This window comes from Struthio camelus, chromosome 4, assembly GCF_040807025.1.
Source record: "Struthio camelus isolate bStrCam1 chromosome 4, bStrCam1.hap1, whole genome shotgun sequence".
Lineage (NCBI taxonomy): Eukaryota > Metazoa > Chordata > Aves > Struthioniformes > Struthionidae > Struthio > Struthio camelus.
This window is the reverse complement of record NC_090945.1, coordinates 24,968,042-24,982,394: the sequence shown is the minus strand read 5'-3', so window position 1 is coordinate 24,982,394 and position 14,353 is coordinate 24,968,042. Positions and strand designations below refer to the sequence as shown.

The window sequence follows — 14,353 nt, the reverse complement described above, 5'->3', positions numbered from 1 at the left end:
TTTTGCTCGTTTTGTTGCTTACAGGGAGGAGGGTGCAAAACAATCTAAAACCTGCTTGAGAACAAGATACATCCAACACATTTCTTCAGAAGTTCAGAAGAGGCCCCTGCTTGCCCCTGCCGGTTCTGTACAGACAGGTACTAAACTTCACATCTGGGTATGGCAGAAATACTGTATTCAGTTGTCTAAACTTCTATCACTGGCATGTCTGCTAAGGCAAAAATTAGTCAATTAGTCTGGGATGATTTGCAGAGCTCAGCACCCATTCAGTCATCCTGATTTCTGGACCTTTGAAAAGTCTGGCTTGGAGACTTGGAAATCTGGCTTTGAGCCTCTCTGAAAATTTGCCTTGAATCTGCAAATGTGCAGCTCAGAATCCAGGCAAGGTGAGGCCAGTCTGATCCCAACCATAAGCCAAGTTCTTCACAGCCTCATGAAAAAACAGCATCTCTAGAGTTTTTCACCATGCGCAGCAAAGTACACTGTTGCAGAAATATTTTGTATGCAGCTTTCCGTACCAAATATAACCTGCTGCTCTGCAGGCACAGCTACCTAACAAGGATCCAGGCATTTTTTTTAGCACAGTGTCACATTTCGTGTGGCTATCAAGCAGTGTAATATGCTCTATGTTTTAGTTTGCTCCATTGCCTTCTTTTCGAAACACTTCCTTTTTCTCCTGAATTCTTTTCAGCCCTGGAGATCTTGTGCTATAAAGCATTATTTCCTTGTTGCAGAACTTCATAAATACAGATGTATATGGGTACCTATAGACCTTAGTTTTTTCTGTTTACTACCAGTAAAAGTGTATCTGGAGAGATAGCTAGATATTTTAACATGTCTCTCATTTTTAAGGCACAATTTAGGTTGTACCTAACTAAGAATATCCAAAGCCTCACGTGCAGATATGCTCTCTCTCTCTCTCTTCGTCACCACTTTGCATTTCTAGTGTGTATTAAGGTGCCGTGCTTTTACCATTTGAGAGTTTGGTTCAAATCTGGCTTACATTATAAGCAAAATTGAGTTGCAGATCATCATTCTAATCACTTAAAATATTTGGCTAATCTGTAGCATGTTATAGCATAGTCATTACCATTTATAGTAGGCTTTTAAAATATGTTCATTACCACAGCAGGGCACCACCTTAATAGCTCCTGTAGTGAAAACCAGTACTAGGGGAGTATATATGGCAAATAACATAGTGTTAGAATCTAAAGGAAAGTAATCTTCGTCCAGTGAATTACCAGTAGTCTAAGGTGAATAATTCTACACTGTTTTAAGATATACTTATCTATATGGAAAACACATTCAAAGTGATTCTGTTACCTTTCTATCTTCTTGAAGAAAGACATTTAGGGGGAAGCACGGGAGAGAGTAATGGAGAGAAGGCAGGAGACAGCTTCTTTCATATACTCAGTGCCATAATATGGATATACTTAACCGAAGGGGAAGGGGGAGTGCTTGCTTCTCTCTTCATATGATGAAAATAAAAAGTGATCAGGATAGATTTTTGTTATCCTCTGGGCATTAAAAGCTTAAATGCAAAATGCATGAGTTATTATATCTAGCCAACTCTTAGGGGTAAATATTCAGTATAGGGAATTAGTTGTTGTTAATTGGACTTATGAGCTGAATTCCCAAGGTGCTGCACTGAAGCATATCCCTTTTGTTTTAACACTGAAACAGGGAGAAGCCAGCTCTGTGGTGGATTCATTCCAATATATAAGCAGCAGCATGTGCTACATCACCTTCATCCAAACGCTTAGTTGCATTTGTTGAATGTGTATATTTTAGGGTGAATTTCTACATGTACTGTAAAGGTATTTAGTTTTCCAATGACCATTCTGAAACTGCAATAGATCTTCAAGTAGCATAAACCATGGTAGTTCTCTCTATTTCAGTGGAGCTCATTGTCCTGTAACATCTGAGGATATGGCCTGCTGTTTCTTAATCCATCATCAAAACATTTTGTATGAAATTTAGGGGGCCCGATTCTGCCACCAGTGAATGCAACTCTTGAGGATTGCATGGCAGTGAGAATAGTTTCAGTGATACAATTTTATTATGAACAAAAAGGGCTATTTTTAAAATTAGATTTTGGGTTGTTTTAGCAATAACCTCATACATAGTATTTCAGTCTTTCGCATCTGTTCTTTCTCTCCTTTAGAAGACAGTTTTAATAATAACCAAGAAATAAAACCAAAAGTCTCTCACAGGTTCAGGAGATCCAGAGAAAATAGAGGCTTTTGTTCTCGGAGCCAGTCCAGTCCGCACATGCCAAAAAAAGGACAAAGTACCAATCTCTGGAGCAGAGGCCACAGGTCACACATCTCTTTTGGCATCCTCTTTTAGCTGATCCTCCTTGCATAGGTAATTGCCACTGGTATCATCCAAAAAGTAATAGATAAACCCCAACTAGCCTTGCATGTTTCTGTCAGTAAAACGTCACAAAGAAATATTCCTGTGCTCCTGAAGTGCTCAGAAAAAAAACCTAGGGAGATGTTTAAATGAATTATAAACCCCTTTGAGTACCTAAATAGCAAAGCCTTCCTGCAGTTCCTCATATATCTTTAAATGATGACCACAAACATGTATTTTAAAGGTAGACTGATGCATGGCTGACTTTTCATTATTCTTTACCTCTCCCCTCGCCTAGGTGTGGTCAACATTTGCTATGATAGGTGATCGTTGCTATTTTATAGAACAAAGTAACATCGAAATGCTAGGTCCCTTCTACGCCTAAGCACTCCCTCAATAGCTTGGTCTCAGTGAAGTCAAAGGAATTTTGCTGTTTATTGGGCAGGAAATGGAGGCTGGCCCATATCTTCCTCACCTGCTCATGGGATCTATTTCAGCTTATAACAGATTTGTTTGAGTCAGTTCTTCTGGTAAACAGCTTTTTGGAGTTTACTACTCTCCCAGAACTGCAAAGGAAGAATTACATACAAATGCTCTTCACAGAATCCTTGAGATTTTATTAAATAGTAACTTTAATTATTCTTATTTTAAAGCTGGGAAAATTGGACTTAGGCCAGTTCGGGCTAGCATTTAGGTAACTAGATTATTTGGGTGTTTGGGTGGTCATACTGAGGCACCCGAAGGCATTACATTTTGGGAACCCAAAATTAAGATAACCGGAATCAGTGTCCATATGACTGATTTCATTGCCCTTCATTAAGTGATTTATCCAACTCTACCACAAGAAGCCATGTCAGAGGTGGCACTTTGCCACTTCGGTCCTATGTTAAGGACACCAGAACATGCATCTTCTCTGTAATGAGAAGGAGAAACACAGCTATACATCTCACTTCACGAAGCTGCCATCAGTGAGAGGGAAGGGAGATGTGCCATTCTTCAGTAATTCTGGAGACGTTTCCCGTGTGAATCTTTCTGGAGATGCGAGCTTATCTATAGCATTAGATGCATTGTTGCCAAAAGATCACCTCCATGCTTTGATGCCTTGATGGCTAGAAGGCTTGGACATGAGCGGCAGACAGAATTTAGGTCACCTTTGACACTGAGGATGAAATACAACTTTCACAGCCTGGAACAACTACAAGGAGCTCCTTTATTTTATGGTTGCTCCATACCCTAGAGGCGTGGACCAACATACTACCGCTGCACCAGAAGGACCTACAATGGGAAAAGTCTTAGGCCCGTGACCACTGTTTCATCTTAGGGACTAGAAAAAAGCAGCTGTGAAAAGCCACCACGGAGAATTCATGTCTCAACTGCGTGCTCTGCCCACAGGCTTGGTACTGGATTGTGTCTCAGGGAGTTTCTGTAGGGGGAGGGGGAATGTGCACAAAGCCTATTTAATTAGGCCTTGTGGAGGAAGGATGAACTCCATCCCAAGTGAGATGGAGGATTACAGGTCTCCTCCAGATGGTGAGGGATTTTTTTTAAAGGCAGGAGAAAGTAAGCAGGTGTGAGTACGGCACCTACCTGTATTGGTTTTAATCAGCAACTTTAAGCAAACTCAGTGTTCTCATCAGAAAAGGGAAAAAATAAACAGCTGAGCACTGTGATTCATTTACACTTCAAATATACTTTGAGTTGGTTATTCCTCAATTAATCAAATAGCTGGTGTATCCCTAAAGTAGTATAAAGTGACACGCTGTGTGAAATCAATTTTCCCTTCCAAAATCATTAAATTCAGTAGCCTGTGACTACATCCCTGCTAATTCTAGTACCGGTCCTTTCATCCTCCATTAGCTTTGGCACGCCTAACAGGCTGTCAAAAATAATTTCCCAGAACGTAAATAATTCAGAAATTAAAAATTAATAAATAATAACAGAGAGCTACTGGGAGATAGACTGGGTCAATTAGTCAGCTCTGCATTCTGTTTCTTCGCAGCAGGGGGGCAGCCACATTCGTTACTAGAACCTTTCCTCCCGATTCCTGGGTCTGATTTACGGCTCTTCATTACTGGATCCAGTCAGACACAATTACCTCCATCACTATCTCAGTTCCTAACTTCAAAGAAACACACATTTTCTTGTCTGCTTTTTTTCTCCTTGCAGCAGCCTCAGCTTGACGTCCCTGGAATTTCTTCCACGCGGACTAATTAATAAGACTTTGACTTATCATATTCACTTCTCTTCTTTGATGTCCTACCTTAGTCAATCATCCTATTTAATTAGAATTTCAATGATAACTTTACTTATCTCGTGGCTAGATGTAAATTAAAATAACGGGATTTTAATTCTCTTTCTTATGGGGTTATGACATTTTTGACAGAAAAAGTTTCAACCCAAATACGATGTTATGTACTTCCTATGCTAAGAGTGCATTCCACTAAATTGTTTTTCCCTTTGCTACAAAATAATTTTGCTTGTTTAACAAGCTCCACTGAAATGGAAATGAACTTCAGTTTCTTGTAACATAATTTGCACAGGTCCATGTTGTGAAAGGTTGCATTGATATAAATGAATATAATCAGATCATGACACATGTCACATAGTTAACAAGGAAAGGAAATGTGATTTTTAAGAAAGAAAAATATCTCCAAAGAGGCAACAGACCACAGGACTTTCCCCCCGTTTCTGCCCTTTCAGTCAGTTCCTAGTACATTTGGAAAGTTTCTTATTTCCCTTCGTCATTTAAAGGCCCAGTCCTGCTGTTAGTATTCAAGCAGCACCTGAGGTTGAGTTCTGATTAAAACAAGATGTGTTTGGAACACATGTGCCCGGCTGTTCATAGAAATAGTATTGTGGTTGTTAGCAGGAACAGTAGATCCCTCAGCTACCACATTTTTTTCTCTTTAGTACCTAGCACGTGCATGCATGCAGGCTTGCTTTCTTTCCCATGCCCTTTCCAATTTGTCAGTCGAGGTCAGTAAAACAACAAGCGAATGAGTCACTCATTTTTAAAGTGAGCCTTATGGTGTAGAAGAGCCCATAGGACTGCAGAGACCGCTGCAGAGGAGGGAGCCACGAGGAGATGTTATCCCAGCAGCAGGGTCCCAGTGGGGCGCGGGAGATCCCTGGAAGTGAGGCAGGACAGTCAGGGAAAATAAAGGAGGATGCTTTCTAGGGGTCCAGCTTGGCAAGCTTTACTCACGTGGGCACACTTGCTCTTACGGTAATGGAACTTTCCATGTAAGTGACTGGTTGTATACATAGATACGCGTCTTCGAAAGAAAGAAAGGTAAGGAGAGGACTGTGTGAAGAAGAAAGCAAGAATAGTCAATGTACCAAGAAATGGTCTTAAACTTTGAACAAAGCGTTCTTTTGGTACAATAAATGGAATACGGCTACAACTCGCTGTCCCGGGCCAAACGCTACCCTTTAGTAATCTTCTGTCAGAGATTATTATTTTTCAAATCTTCTCTGGCAAAAAAGGGTTTTCAGTTTTATACCTACAGTAAGAAAACACACCCTGGAAAACAACCTCAATTTTATGGAAGAAAGACCACATCCTCAGGCCCTATGCATCCACTGATATCCTGGCAAGGAAAAAAAATGCTTTTTCAAGGATGCCTCTCTTGCTTTTTCAAGTTGAGAGGTTTTGCATTTGCTATTCTATACCCTTGGTTGTATTCGAGCAAAGTAGGAAGTGCAGAAAGAGTTCACAAGAAGGGTCGGACACTGGAAAACACTGCTCCGGAAATAAATAGTTCAGGTCTGTGGAGAGGAAGGAGTAATTAAGGGGGGGAAGGGAGGCAGGCAGAACCACTTGACCAGCACCAGTCTGTACAAAAGAGGCTTAGTGAGCTCCTGCTTCAAATATTATCTCCCCATTAGATAGCATTAAACCCGTTGCCATAAAGCTAACATTTTTTGATTCTCTTGCAAACCATTTGCCTGACTGCTGTGTTCCTCTTACAAAATGAACTGAAGATGTTTGAAAAACTAGACCAGAGCATCGGCAGAAGTGAACCACTGGAATTTAATTGACAGCTCTTACAATTTGTATCAGATGAGGTTAGAGTCCAAATTGGATGAGCTCAAAAAATATCAGTAGCATTGTTTCACAATAAAATAGAAACCTGTTGCATTTATAGTATCTAAACTATTCCATCATAATTTAATAGTGTTGTTCTTTAACAATTGTATTCTGTTACATTTTTATAGTTAGGCATGATTATTTAATCTAATTTAATTGGCTTTCTAATTCCCCTCGGGGTTCTGGGCCTAGAAAGTTCATATTAAATACTCTAATTGCGCTGAAATGTACTTGTATGAAATATGCTCCTCTTTTAAATGCATCCTTCTATCTAGTTCATACATATTTTCTCTTCTTTATTGAATTTAAAAAAATTCTGGTGTCCGTAATTTGCACTTAAAAAGAGTCAACAATTAACCAAAATAATAATTACAGATAGAAAACAGGGAGGATGCCACACAATGAACTGCGAATAACAAATCTACGAATAAGGCCAGGGGCGCACATCAAAGGTTTCTAAGTGCGCACTGCTCTCCAGAAGGAAAGCCGAAGCAGCCAACAATGGCATCCGTTTCCTACGTATTCTGTGCAGGGGTCCCTGTTTATAGTTGTAGAGTGTTGTTAGACCAAAGGAGCAACAGGGTATTTCATGGCTAATAGCCTTTGGGCCAAATTCTGCTCTCATGGTATGCAATGATTTCCCATTGACACTAAAGGGAGCGAAGACTTTGGCCGCGTAAATCGGTGTCGGTTACGATATTGCCCCCAGCGCGTCCTCACGGGCTGCGTGAGGGAGAGGGTGGACTTTGTGCCGCGCTGCAGGGCTGCCGGAGCAAAACCACCACCCGCAACGGAGGCCGAGGAGCAGAAGGAATTGAAACACATGTTTTAACATCTCTTGCTCTTTGATGCTTCAGTGCCACACAGCAGGACGGGAGCAGGATCCATTAGGGAGCCAACAAATGAATAACATGGACCTTCCCCTTGCCAGCCAGCTGCTGATTTCCAAGGGAAAAGGCCCACTATGCTTGTCAGCACACTTCTCAGCTCGTCAGGGACCTGCACGCGTCGGGCAGGAGCTGCAGCAAAGGCCGCGGAGACGAAACGTAGCCGGCGGGATGCCTTCCAGCAAGCGCTCCTTTCCTCGCTACGAAACTGTCCTACAGAAGAGCAGGCGCACAGAGGGTGCTGCTGGTTTTAGGTACACTTCTGGGCTATAGTACTTTGGCGCTGCAGGCCGCGCATTCTTGAACCCTGCATCACCCTGCAATAGCACTGCGAGAACTGGAGAGTTAAACCCGCTCCTCATTGAACCTAGTAGGAAAACAGGCTTCAAGCGGGACCGGAATTTTGCCCATAGATGTTTTGCCTAAGAGCGCACCATTCCCAAAATGCGTTATCTGTCCTTTTGGTGCTGAAAATCACGTAAAAGTGAGCTGTAATTCAGAGCTTTGAACAGCAAACGTAGACATTTCTTATGGGCCTAAACCTACATAAGTACCATAATGAGGAACAAAATATTTATTTGAGAAAAGAAGCTGATGTTTGCAGTAAGAAAAAGAGGAAGGGGAGAGAGCGTGTTTGTAGGACCCCTGGGGAAAGTGGAGCCTCCGCCGCCAAGAGGTACGCGTGGTGGTTTACCACGTCCTCGCCCGCGTTAGTTCCTCTCTCCCAGCATCACTGGTCTCAGGTCGGACGCTACAGCCCTGCCGGCTAGGCAAATCCTGCCGTTGGTCCTGCTTTCCAGTAGCACAGCTGCGGCAGCGGGAAATCTTAACCTACCAAAATATGAAAATGAGCAAAAGAGGGGGGAATTCGCCGTCTGGTGGAACCGTGCCGGGGCCGCTCGTGGTTTCTGCCCCCCTTCAGGCAAAAGCAGTGCTAGCGAAACAAAGAAATGCAACATTTGCATAAACGATGGAACTATTATAGGAGACTGAGATAAAAAAAGGGCACGCCTGGTTATATCTCCTGCAATTTTTTTAGTTGGTGGTTTCACCCAAAAGCCATACCAACACTGCTACCGAGCAGCAGCCTCCGTACAACATGGCGGCGCCCTATGCCACCCCCGCCGGGGGGCGGGGCAAAGCCGCCTGGCGCCACTATTCCTTCCGGGTCCGGCGGCGCCGCTACTTCAACGCCCTGCCGGGCGCTTCCTTTTCCTCTTCCGGGTCCGGCGGCGCCAGGTATGGTGGCGGTGGCGGCGGGCCGCTGGCGGCCGTTGGCGCCTATCCGCGCCCATCCGGCGCCCGGCGGGGCGGCCGGCGGGCGGCAGCGAGCGGGGGCGGCGGCGCTGCCGGGCTGGGGCCGCCTGCGCGGCGGGGGAGGCTCCCGAGGCCTCTCCCGGCGAGAGGGGCCGGGGGCCCGCGGAGTGGGGGCCGGGCCGGGCTGGGGCCGCCCGGCGTGTCCGCGCCCGGCCGTGGGGGCTGCGGCGGAAGGGACCCGAATAAGTGCGCCATCGGGGCGTTTTTCGGCTTGAGGCCTGCGCTGTCGTAGCGTCGTGTTTCGCGTTTTTGCTGCCTGTGTGGCGCTGTATTATGTCCCAGTTGTCTGGGCCTGGAGAAGGCAGCAATGAGGGGGTTACTGCTGCAGAGGTGGGTTTGAAATTTGACAGTGTGTTTGTCAGTGGAGGGGAGTACTGTTTGCTTCAGTTTATTTTTTCAGCCTTGAAAGTAAAGTTTACATTGCTTGAAAAGCATATAGCGTGCCTAAGTGCACGCTAAAGTTTAAAACAATTCTCTGGGATGTTTTTACATCCCCCTAGGCAAAGTGGGTATGTTGAACTGCATTTAAGTTAATGTCGATGGATCTTCATTACAAATCAAGTTCTATGTGCTGTGGCATTCTGATATTTTTTTTATATGGTTGTGTTGAGGAAATGCATAAATTTTTTTTAACAGAAGTACAGAACTAGTACTTGCTAATTCATATTTGGCCAACTGTTTAAGTACAAATGATGCTGTGATATTTGAACTTTGTTGTGAACACTGAACCTTAAACTAGTGCTACTTTATTTTTCCATCATTCAGGGATTAAAAAATGGTGCAGCGCCTGACCTACCGCCGTAGGTTGTCCTACAACACAGCTTCCAACAAGACCAGACTGTAAGTAGGACTTAGTTTTTAAGAACACTAAATTTAAGTTTTGATTGTGCCTCTAACTGAGTATTTTCCTGATGTGTTTAGGTCCCGAACACCTGGGAACAGGATTGTTTACCTTTACACCAAGAAAGTAGGGAAGGCACCAAAGTCAGCATGTGGTGTGTGCCCAGGAAGACTTCGTGGTGTAAGTGTTAAGTTTACCAGCATAAGACTGCTATAGCAATTTTGTTTCCATCCGTTTTTCAAGTGATGTGGTTTGTTTAACGCTGAATTCAGCCCCTTGATTCTTGCTGAGTTCTGGTTGGAATGTCTTTCTTCCTTAAATTGCTTCTTATGTCATCTGAACACTGTAAAGTTTAGCTTATAAAACAACGTTTTGAAAGCTTAAAGAACAAACGTAGTTTTTCTAGTGCTGTTATATCTGAAGCATTTTTTTATAACTTAGCTCATAACTGGCTTAAGATTTCAAAATCAGATATAGATGATGCTGTAGCAGGCAGCCTCCTATTAGAATTCAGTGTGTATATTGAAAATTTTATGTCTGAATTGGACCTATTAGGTAGGCATAAGCCAGGTTTTATTTTCAGTTTTAGGCAAAGTGAACTCCTAACATGCTGTTTTTCTCAAAAACATTCTCGGTTTAATGACGTCGCTCTTAACAACAAATGTGTTGGGGAATCCATGTGCAGGAATGGAAAAGATCAGCCTAAGAGGAATGCTGAAAATGGTGTGTATGTAACAAAAAGATGGTATATATTAAAAATGTTTTTGTGTGTTGCTGTTTTTAAAGAGAAACTGTCCAAGTGAGTTTTCTGAATATGGCTATTATCCAAAATTAGGGACTATTTTGTGATACTGTCTTAACTTGTGCTTTCTGTAGGTTCGTGCTGTGCGTCCTAAAGTTCTCATGAGGCTTTCAAAAACGAAGAAGCACGTTAGCAGAGCCTACGGTGGTTCTATGTGTGCTAAATGTGTCCGTGACAGGTAAACTTGCAGAAAGCTGACTTTTTTTTTGATTTTGCCTAGTGTGAGATGTTAACATCTTAACGTTTAAAAAGACTGTTTAACATAGAGTAAAAGGGGTAAGCATGAGGCATGCTGGCAGTGATGCGTACAGTCTTGTCACTTGAATTTGAGTTGGTTAGTGCTTTGGGAACTCCTTTGTAGAGGTCAGGTTCTTTAAAATTTCTTGCTGTGTTATAACTTGGGTAAATCTTCTGTTTGCTCTGGTGTGTGTGCGCTCTTTGTTTGCTTTTGTGTTTTGTTTTATTCAGTCCTCATAATAAAGACTTCTCCTTTCAGTTATCTTACTGTCTTATGCAGAGATGACTAAGATCAGTTTAGCTTTTGACTTTTGTTTTCAAAATCCTGATGCATATTAAGCGTCTCTGTAGTTAATCTTTATGATGTCATTTGCTAGGCCTCAGTGATTTGAATTTTATTGCGTAACAACTGTACATCTACTTCTTGACAAATTTGAGAAAGAATGTGTATTATAATGTCATCTGTGTAAATGGTAATCAAAACAGACCTTCCGAGTTAGCAGTCTCGTGCCATTTTTCGTCTCTAGTGCAAAGCCGACATCTTTGTGTGTGTGAATCCGAAGTTAAATCACAGGAGGTGCCATTGAGGATGGGTTGTTACAGTCGCAGATCCTTAGCGGTAACTTCTGTGTTAGATGTCATAATTTTTAGGTAGAATAAGACACAATTCTTTCTGAAATACTCAAGTATTAAAAATGACCTACCAAGCTCTCAAAGTGCTTGGGAACCTAAAAAAACATGTAATCACCTTGTCACCTATAATTCGTAAGTCTTTCTCCTGCATTTGCTTAGGCATCTTTGGTAGGTTTTGTAACCAGTCAGACCAGGTGCATATGGAATGGTATTTTAATACTTTAAGGTAGGAAGAGTGTGTGGTATACTTGTACTTTTAACTCAAACTCATCAAAAGCTGTTGATTTGTGAGTATTATCATATGGCTCCATCTACATGGTGGCCCTGTATGTCCTCCAGAAAAAATCATATTTAAACATGATTTAACCTGTCAGTGTGCATGTTTTTTGTGTGCTTTTTTCTGCTTATGTACAAAGAAGCTGTAATGCTGAGAGGGGAACTGCTCTTATTTTGACAACTGAACTGACTTAAATTGTCTGTAATTCTAAGGAAGAAAACTGACTACAAGTGGTCATACCAATTCTTACTTTAAAAACTACTAATTCAGGCTAATTTTTTCCATGTTTTATCAGCCTCTAGATATTAACCTCAGGCTCTTCCTTACCTCCTAAAAGCCAGTAACACTGAGCTTTATGAACGCGCTATGCCTTCATCCCCAAATCTCTGCATTCGTACAGCATCATTCTCCCTCCCTGTTGATGTTTTCAGGAATGTTGAAAACATCTCCTTTTTAAGTAATTCTGGAACTAATACCATACATGCAATATTGAATGCTAGAGACAGCAAAACTAACTTCTGTCAAGTTCTGTCTCGTTTTGGTATTTTCACCTAATTAGATACACATGCTAAAACTGTGTTTTTTTTCCTTTCCCTTTCCAGAATCAAACGAGCTTTTCTTATCGAGGAGCAGAAGATCGTTGTGAAAGTGCTGAAGGCACAAGCACAGAGCCAAAAGTCGAAGTGAATCTATTTGTATTTTCTGCCCAATAAATGAAAGTTCCGCTTTTCTTGCGTCCAGTTCTTCTGCATGCTTGTCAAAGCTGCAAGGAGCTACTTCTCACAGGTTGTTAAATGCAAAACTAGATTTTGAGTCAGCAAAAATTGTAAGTAAGTCAGGATGCTGTGTGCCCCATACAGACAGGGGAATTAGGCAGGTTCAAGAAGGTCCTGTTAAACAGGACTCTTGGCTCTGTCCCACAGTCCTGTAGAGGGAGTGGAGTAACTTTCAGCAATATGTTTTGTTTTGTTTTTTATGATAACAGCTGTATATGAAGTGATCAGAGAACTTGGCTAAGAAGAAAGTTAGTAATCTGAAAAAGAAAAGCAAACAAAGGGAGAATATGATTAAAGACTGGAAGAGATGTCACACAAAGATGAGGAGAGCTAGTACAAGTTGAAGGTCATTTTCCTCCCTCCACCCCCCCCCCCACCCCCCATAGTATCTGCTGTTTATTGTTACTTGAATCTTGATGGGGTGGTGGAGTTGTCTGACTTCATGGAGCAAGCACTGTATGCACCACACTGTTACCCTACTGCTACACCTTGGTCTCCTGGACAAAAGCTGCAGCTGTTGTTTTGTTGGCTTGTTAGGTATCTCCTGAGAGAGGATTTTTGGATCAGCAGTTACATGCACTCCTAGAGCTCTGTATCATGCCTGTATCTGGATGGTATAGACCTTGCAGAATTAGGGTTCATTGGCCCCGAGTATCTAGACGTGAAGAAAATTCTCCTGGATGTGTTGCTTTCTGACTAATGGTGTATTGGTAATGTAATCAGCAATTCTGAAAGAGGTAGAAATGGGCTAGTTTTCCTTCCTTGCCTCATGCTATTGTGTAAAGAGCCTTAAACCTACCTCTAACACTAGCCAGGAGTGCTCTACCATGCTCAGAATAGTTCCTGCATTCCCTGTTATGTGCAGAGGTTTTCCCTATCCTCTGTTATGAATTTTGAAAGTTCTTAGTATGACAAGGAGTGCATACCCGTTTTTCTTGCAAGAAATCTTTTTTTTACTAAAAAGTAGTGTGTAATTAAGAAGTAGCAAGTTTTACTACTGAAATACCAAAAGATGAGAAACTTCTTGAGTGCAAACATTGGGATGATAGAGGATGCCCTTTGAAGAGCCTTAAGATCACTTGCAGAGTCTTTGCAGGCTGTGGTTCCGTGACATGTGTCGAAAAGGAATTTTTTTTATCCTGACTGCATTCTGGCTATTCATACCATGCCTAGAGCAAGTGCTTGTCAGTGTGCTATCAGCCAAGAAACAGGTCACAGAAAACCCAGTTGGTGAAGAGACCCCTGTTTCAGTAGTAGCGAGCTGTTACATCAAGGCAACTGCTTAGAAACCCACAGTGTTGCTCAGCTTGACAGGAAACGTCTATGCTTGTAGATACAAAGGCAATGTCTTAACCAAGCAAGGTAAAATGATCCCTCCCCCCGAGAATTTCTTTGCAGTGTCCCAAGCCATTAAAATAATTGTTAGTGTTCCCAAAATGTGGATAACACTGTGGCTAAGTCGTACAGTTTAAGTATGAAGCATTTGTTTCACCTCAGCTTGGATTCTGCTGAAGCTTATTCCAAAGGCTGGAGCTAATTAGAGGTTGTTTTAAGACTAATGTTATTACCCTGACATTTTTAGGTGCTGTTACTATAGTTAGTTTACAAGGTTAAAATTTTATTAGTTGTTGCCTTATTGTGCTAGTACAGGCTTCAGTGGTCTGGCATGCTGGAAAAATAGTTTTTAACTACAACTGGAAAGTAGGACAGGTGCTTAATCTACCCCAGAGGTGTTCTCAAGTAGATATTATTTGACACTCCTGGTTTACATTAAAAGCTGCTAGATTAGTTTTCCTTAGAACTTTTTGGAAGGAGGAAAGATGTAGGGAAAATACTTTTGGAATAACTGAAAAAAATCATAAACCTCAACTTACTGATAGGCAAATCATACTGGGACGAGGAGTTTTTTTCTGAACAGGAGCGTTAAGACTGAAAACGGCAATGGCTAATCATAATGGTGCTTGATTGAACTGAAAGGCAACTTGACTTCAGAGTTATGATATGTGGTGTCACCACTACTGGCAAAAAGAAAAGTCGTTAGGCAGATTGTCCGTGGCATGGTAAAAAGGCTCTTAATTTTTTTTGTTTTTCAAAAGTAATTTTCAAAGCAGACAATTGCACTTTGGATATTGAGGCAG

At 42.0% G+C, this 14,353-nt stretch overlaps 1 protein-coding gene across 15 annotated transcripts in view; it reads left to right on the top strand.

Annotated features, from left to right (window-relative positions):
* RPL34 (ribosomal protein L34) overlaps positions 1 to 12,168 on the top strand; it is a 180,587-nt gene extending 168,419 nt beyond the window's left edge. For 7 of the 15 annotated variants that reach the window (XM_068941918.1, XM_068941915.1, XM_068941927.1 and 4 more), the window contains 5 exons: positions 25 to 137; positions 9,415 to 9,489; positions 9,571 to 9,670; positions 10,367 to 10,470; positions 12,042 to 12,168. In XM_068941918.1, coding sequence (XP_068798019.1) covers positions 9,425 to 9,489; positions 9,571 to 9,670; positions 10,367 to 10,470; positions 12,042 to 12,126 — 354 coding nt within the window. In that variant the 5' untranslated portion in view covers positions 25 to 137; positions 9,415 to 9,424 and the 3' untranslated portion in view covers positions 12,127 to 12,168. Of the gene's footprint in view, positions 1 to 24; positions 138 to 8,463; positions 8,572 to 9,414; positions 9,490 to 9,570; positions 9,671 to 10,366; positions 10,471 to 12,041 lie in introns of those variants that run through there. The other 8 variants (XM_068941920.1, XM_068941929.1, XM_068941926.1 and 5 more) reach the window with 2 other exon arrangements.
* The last annotated feature ends 2,185 nt before the right edge of the window (positions 12,169 to 14,353 follow it).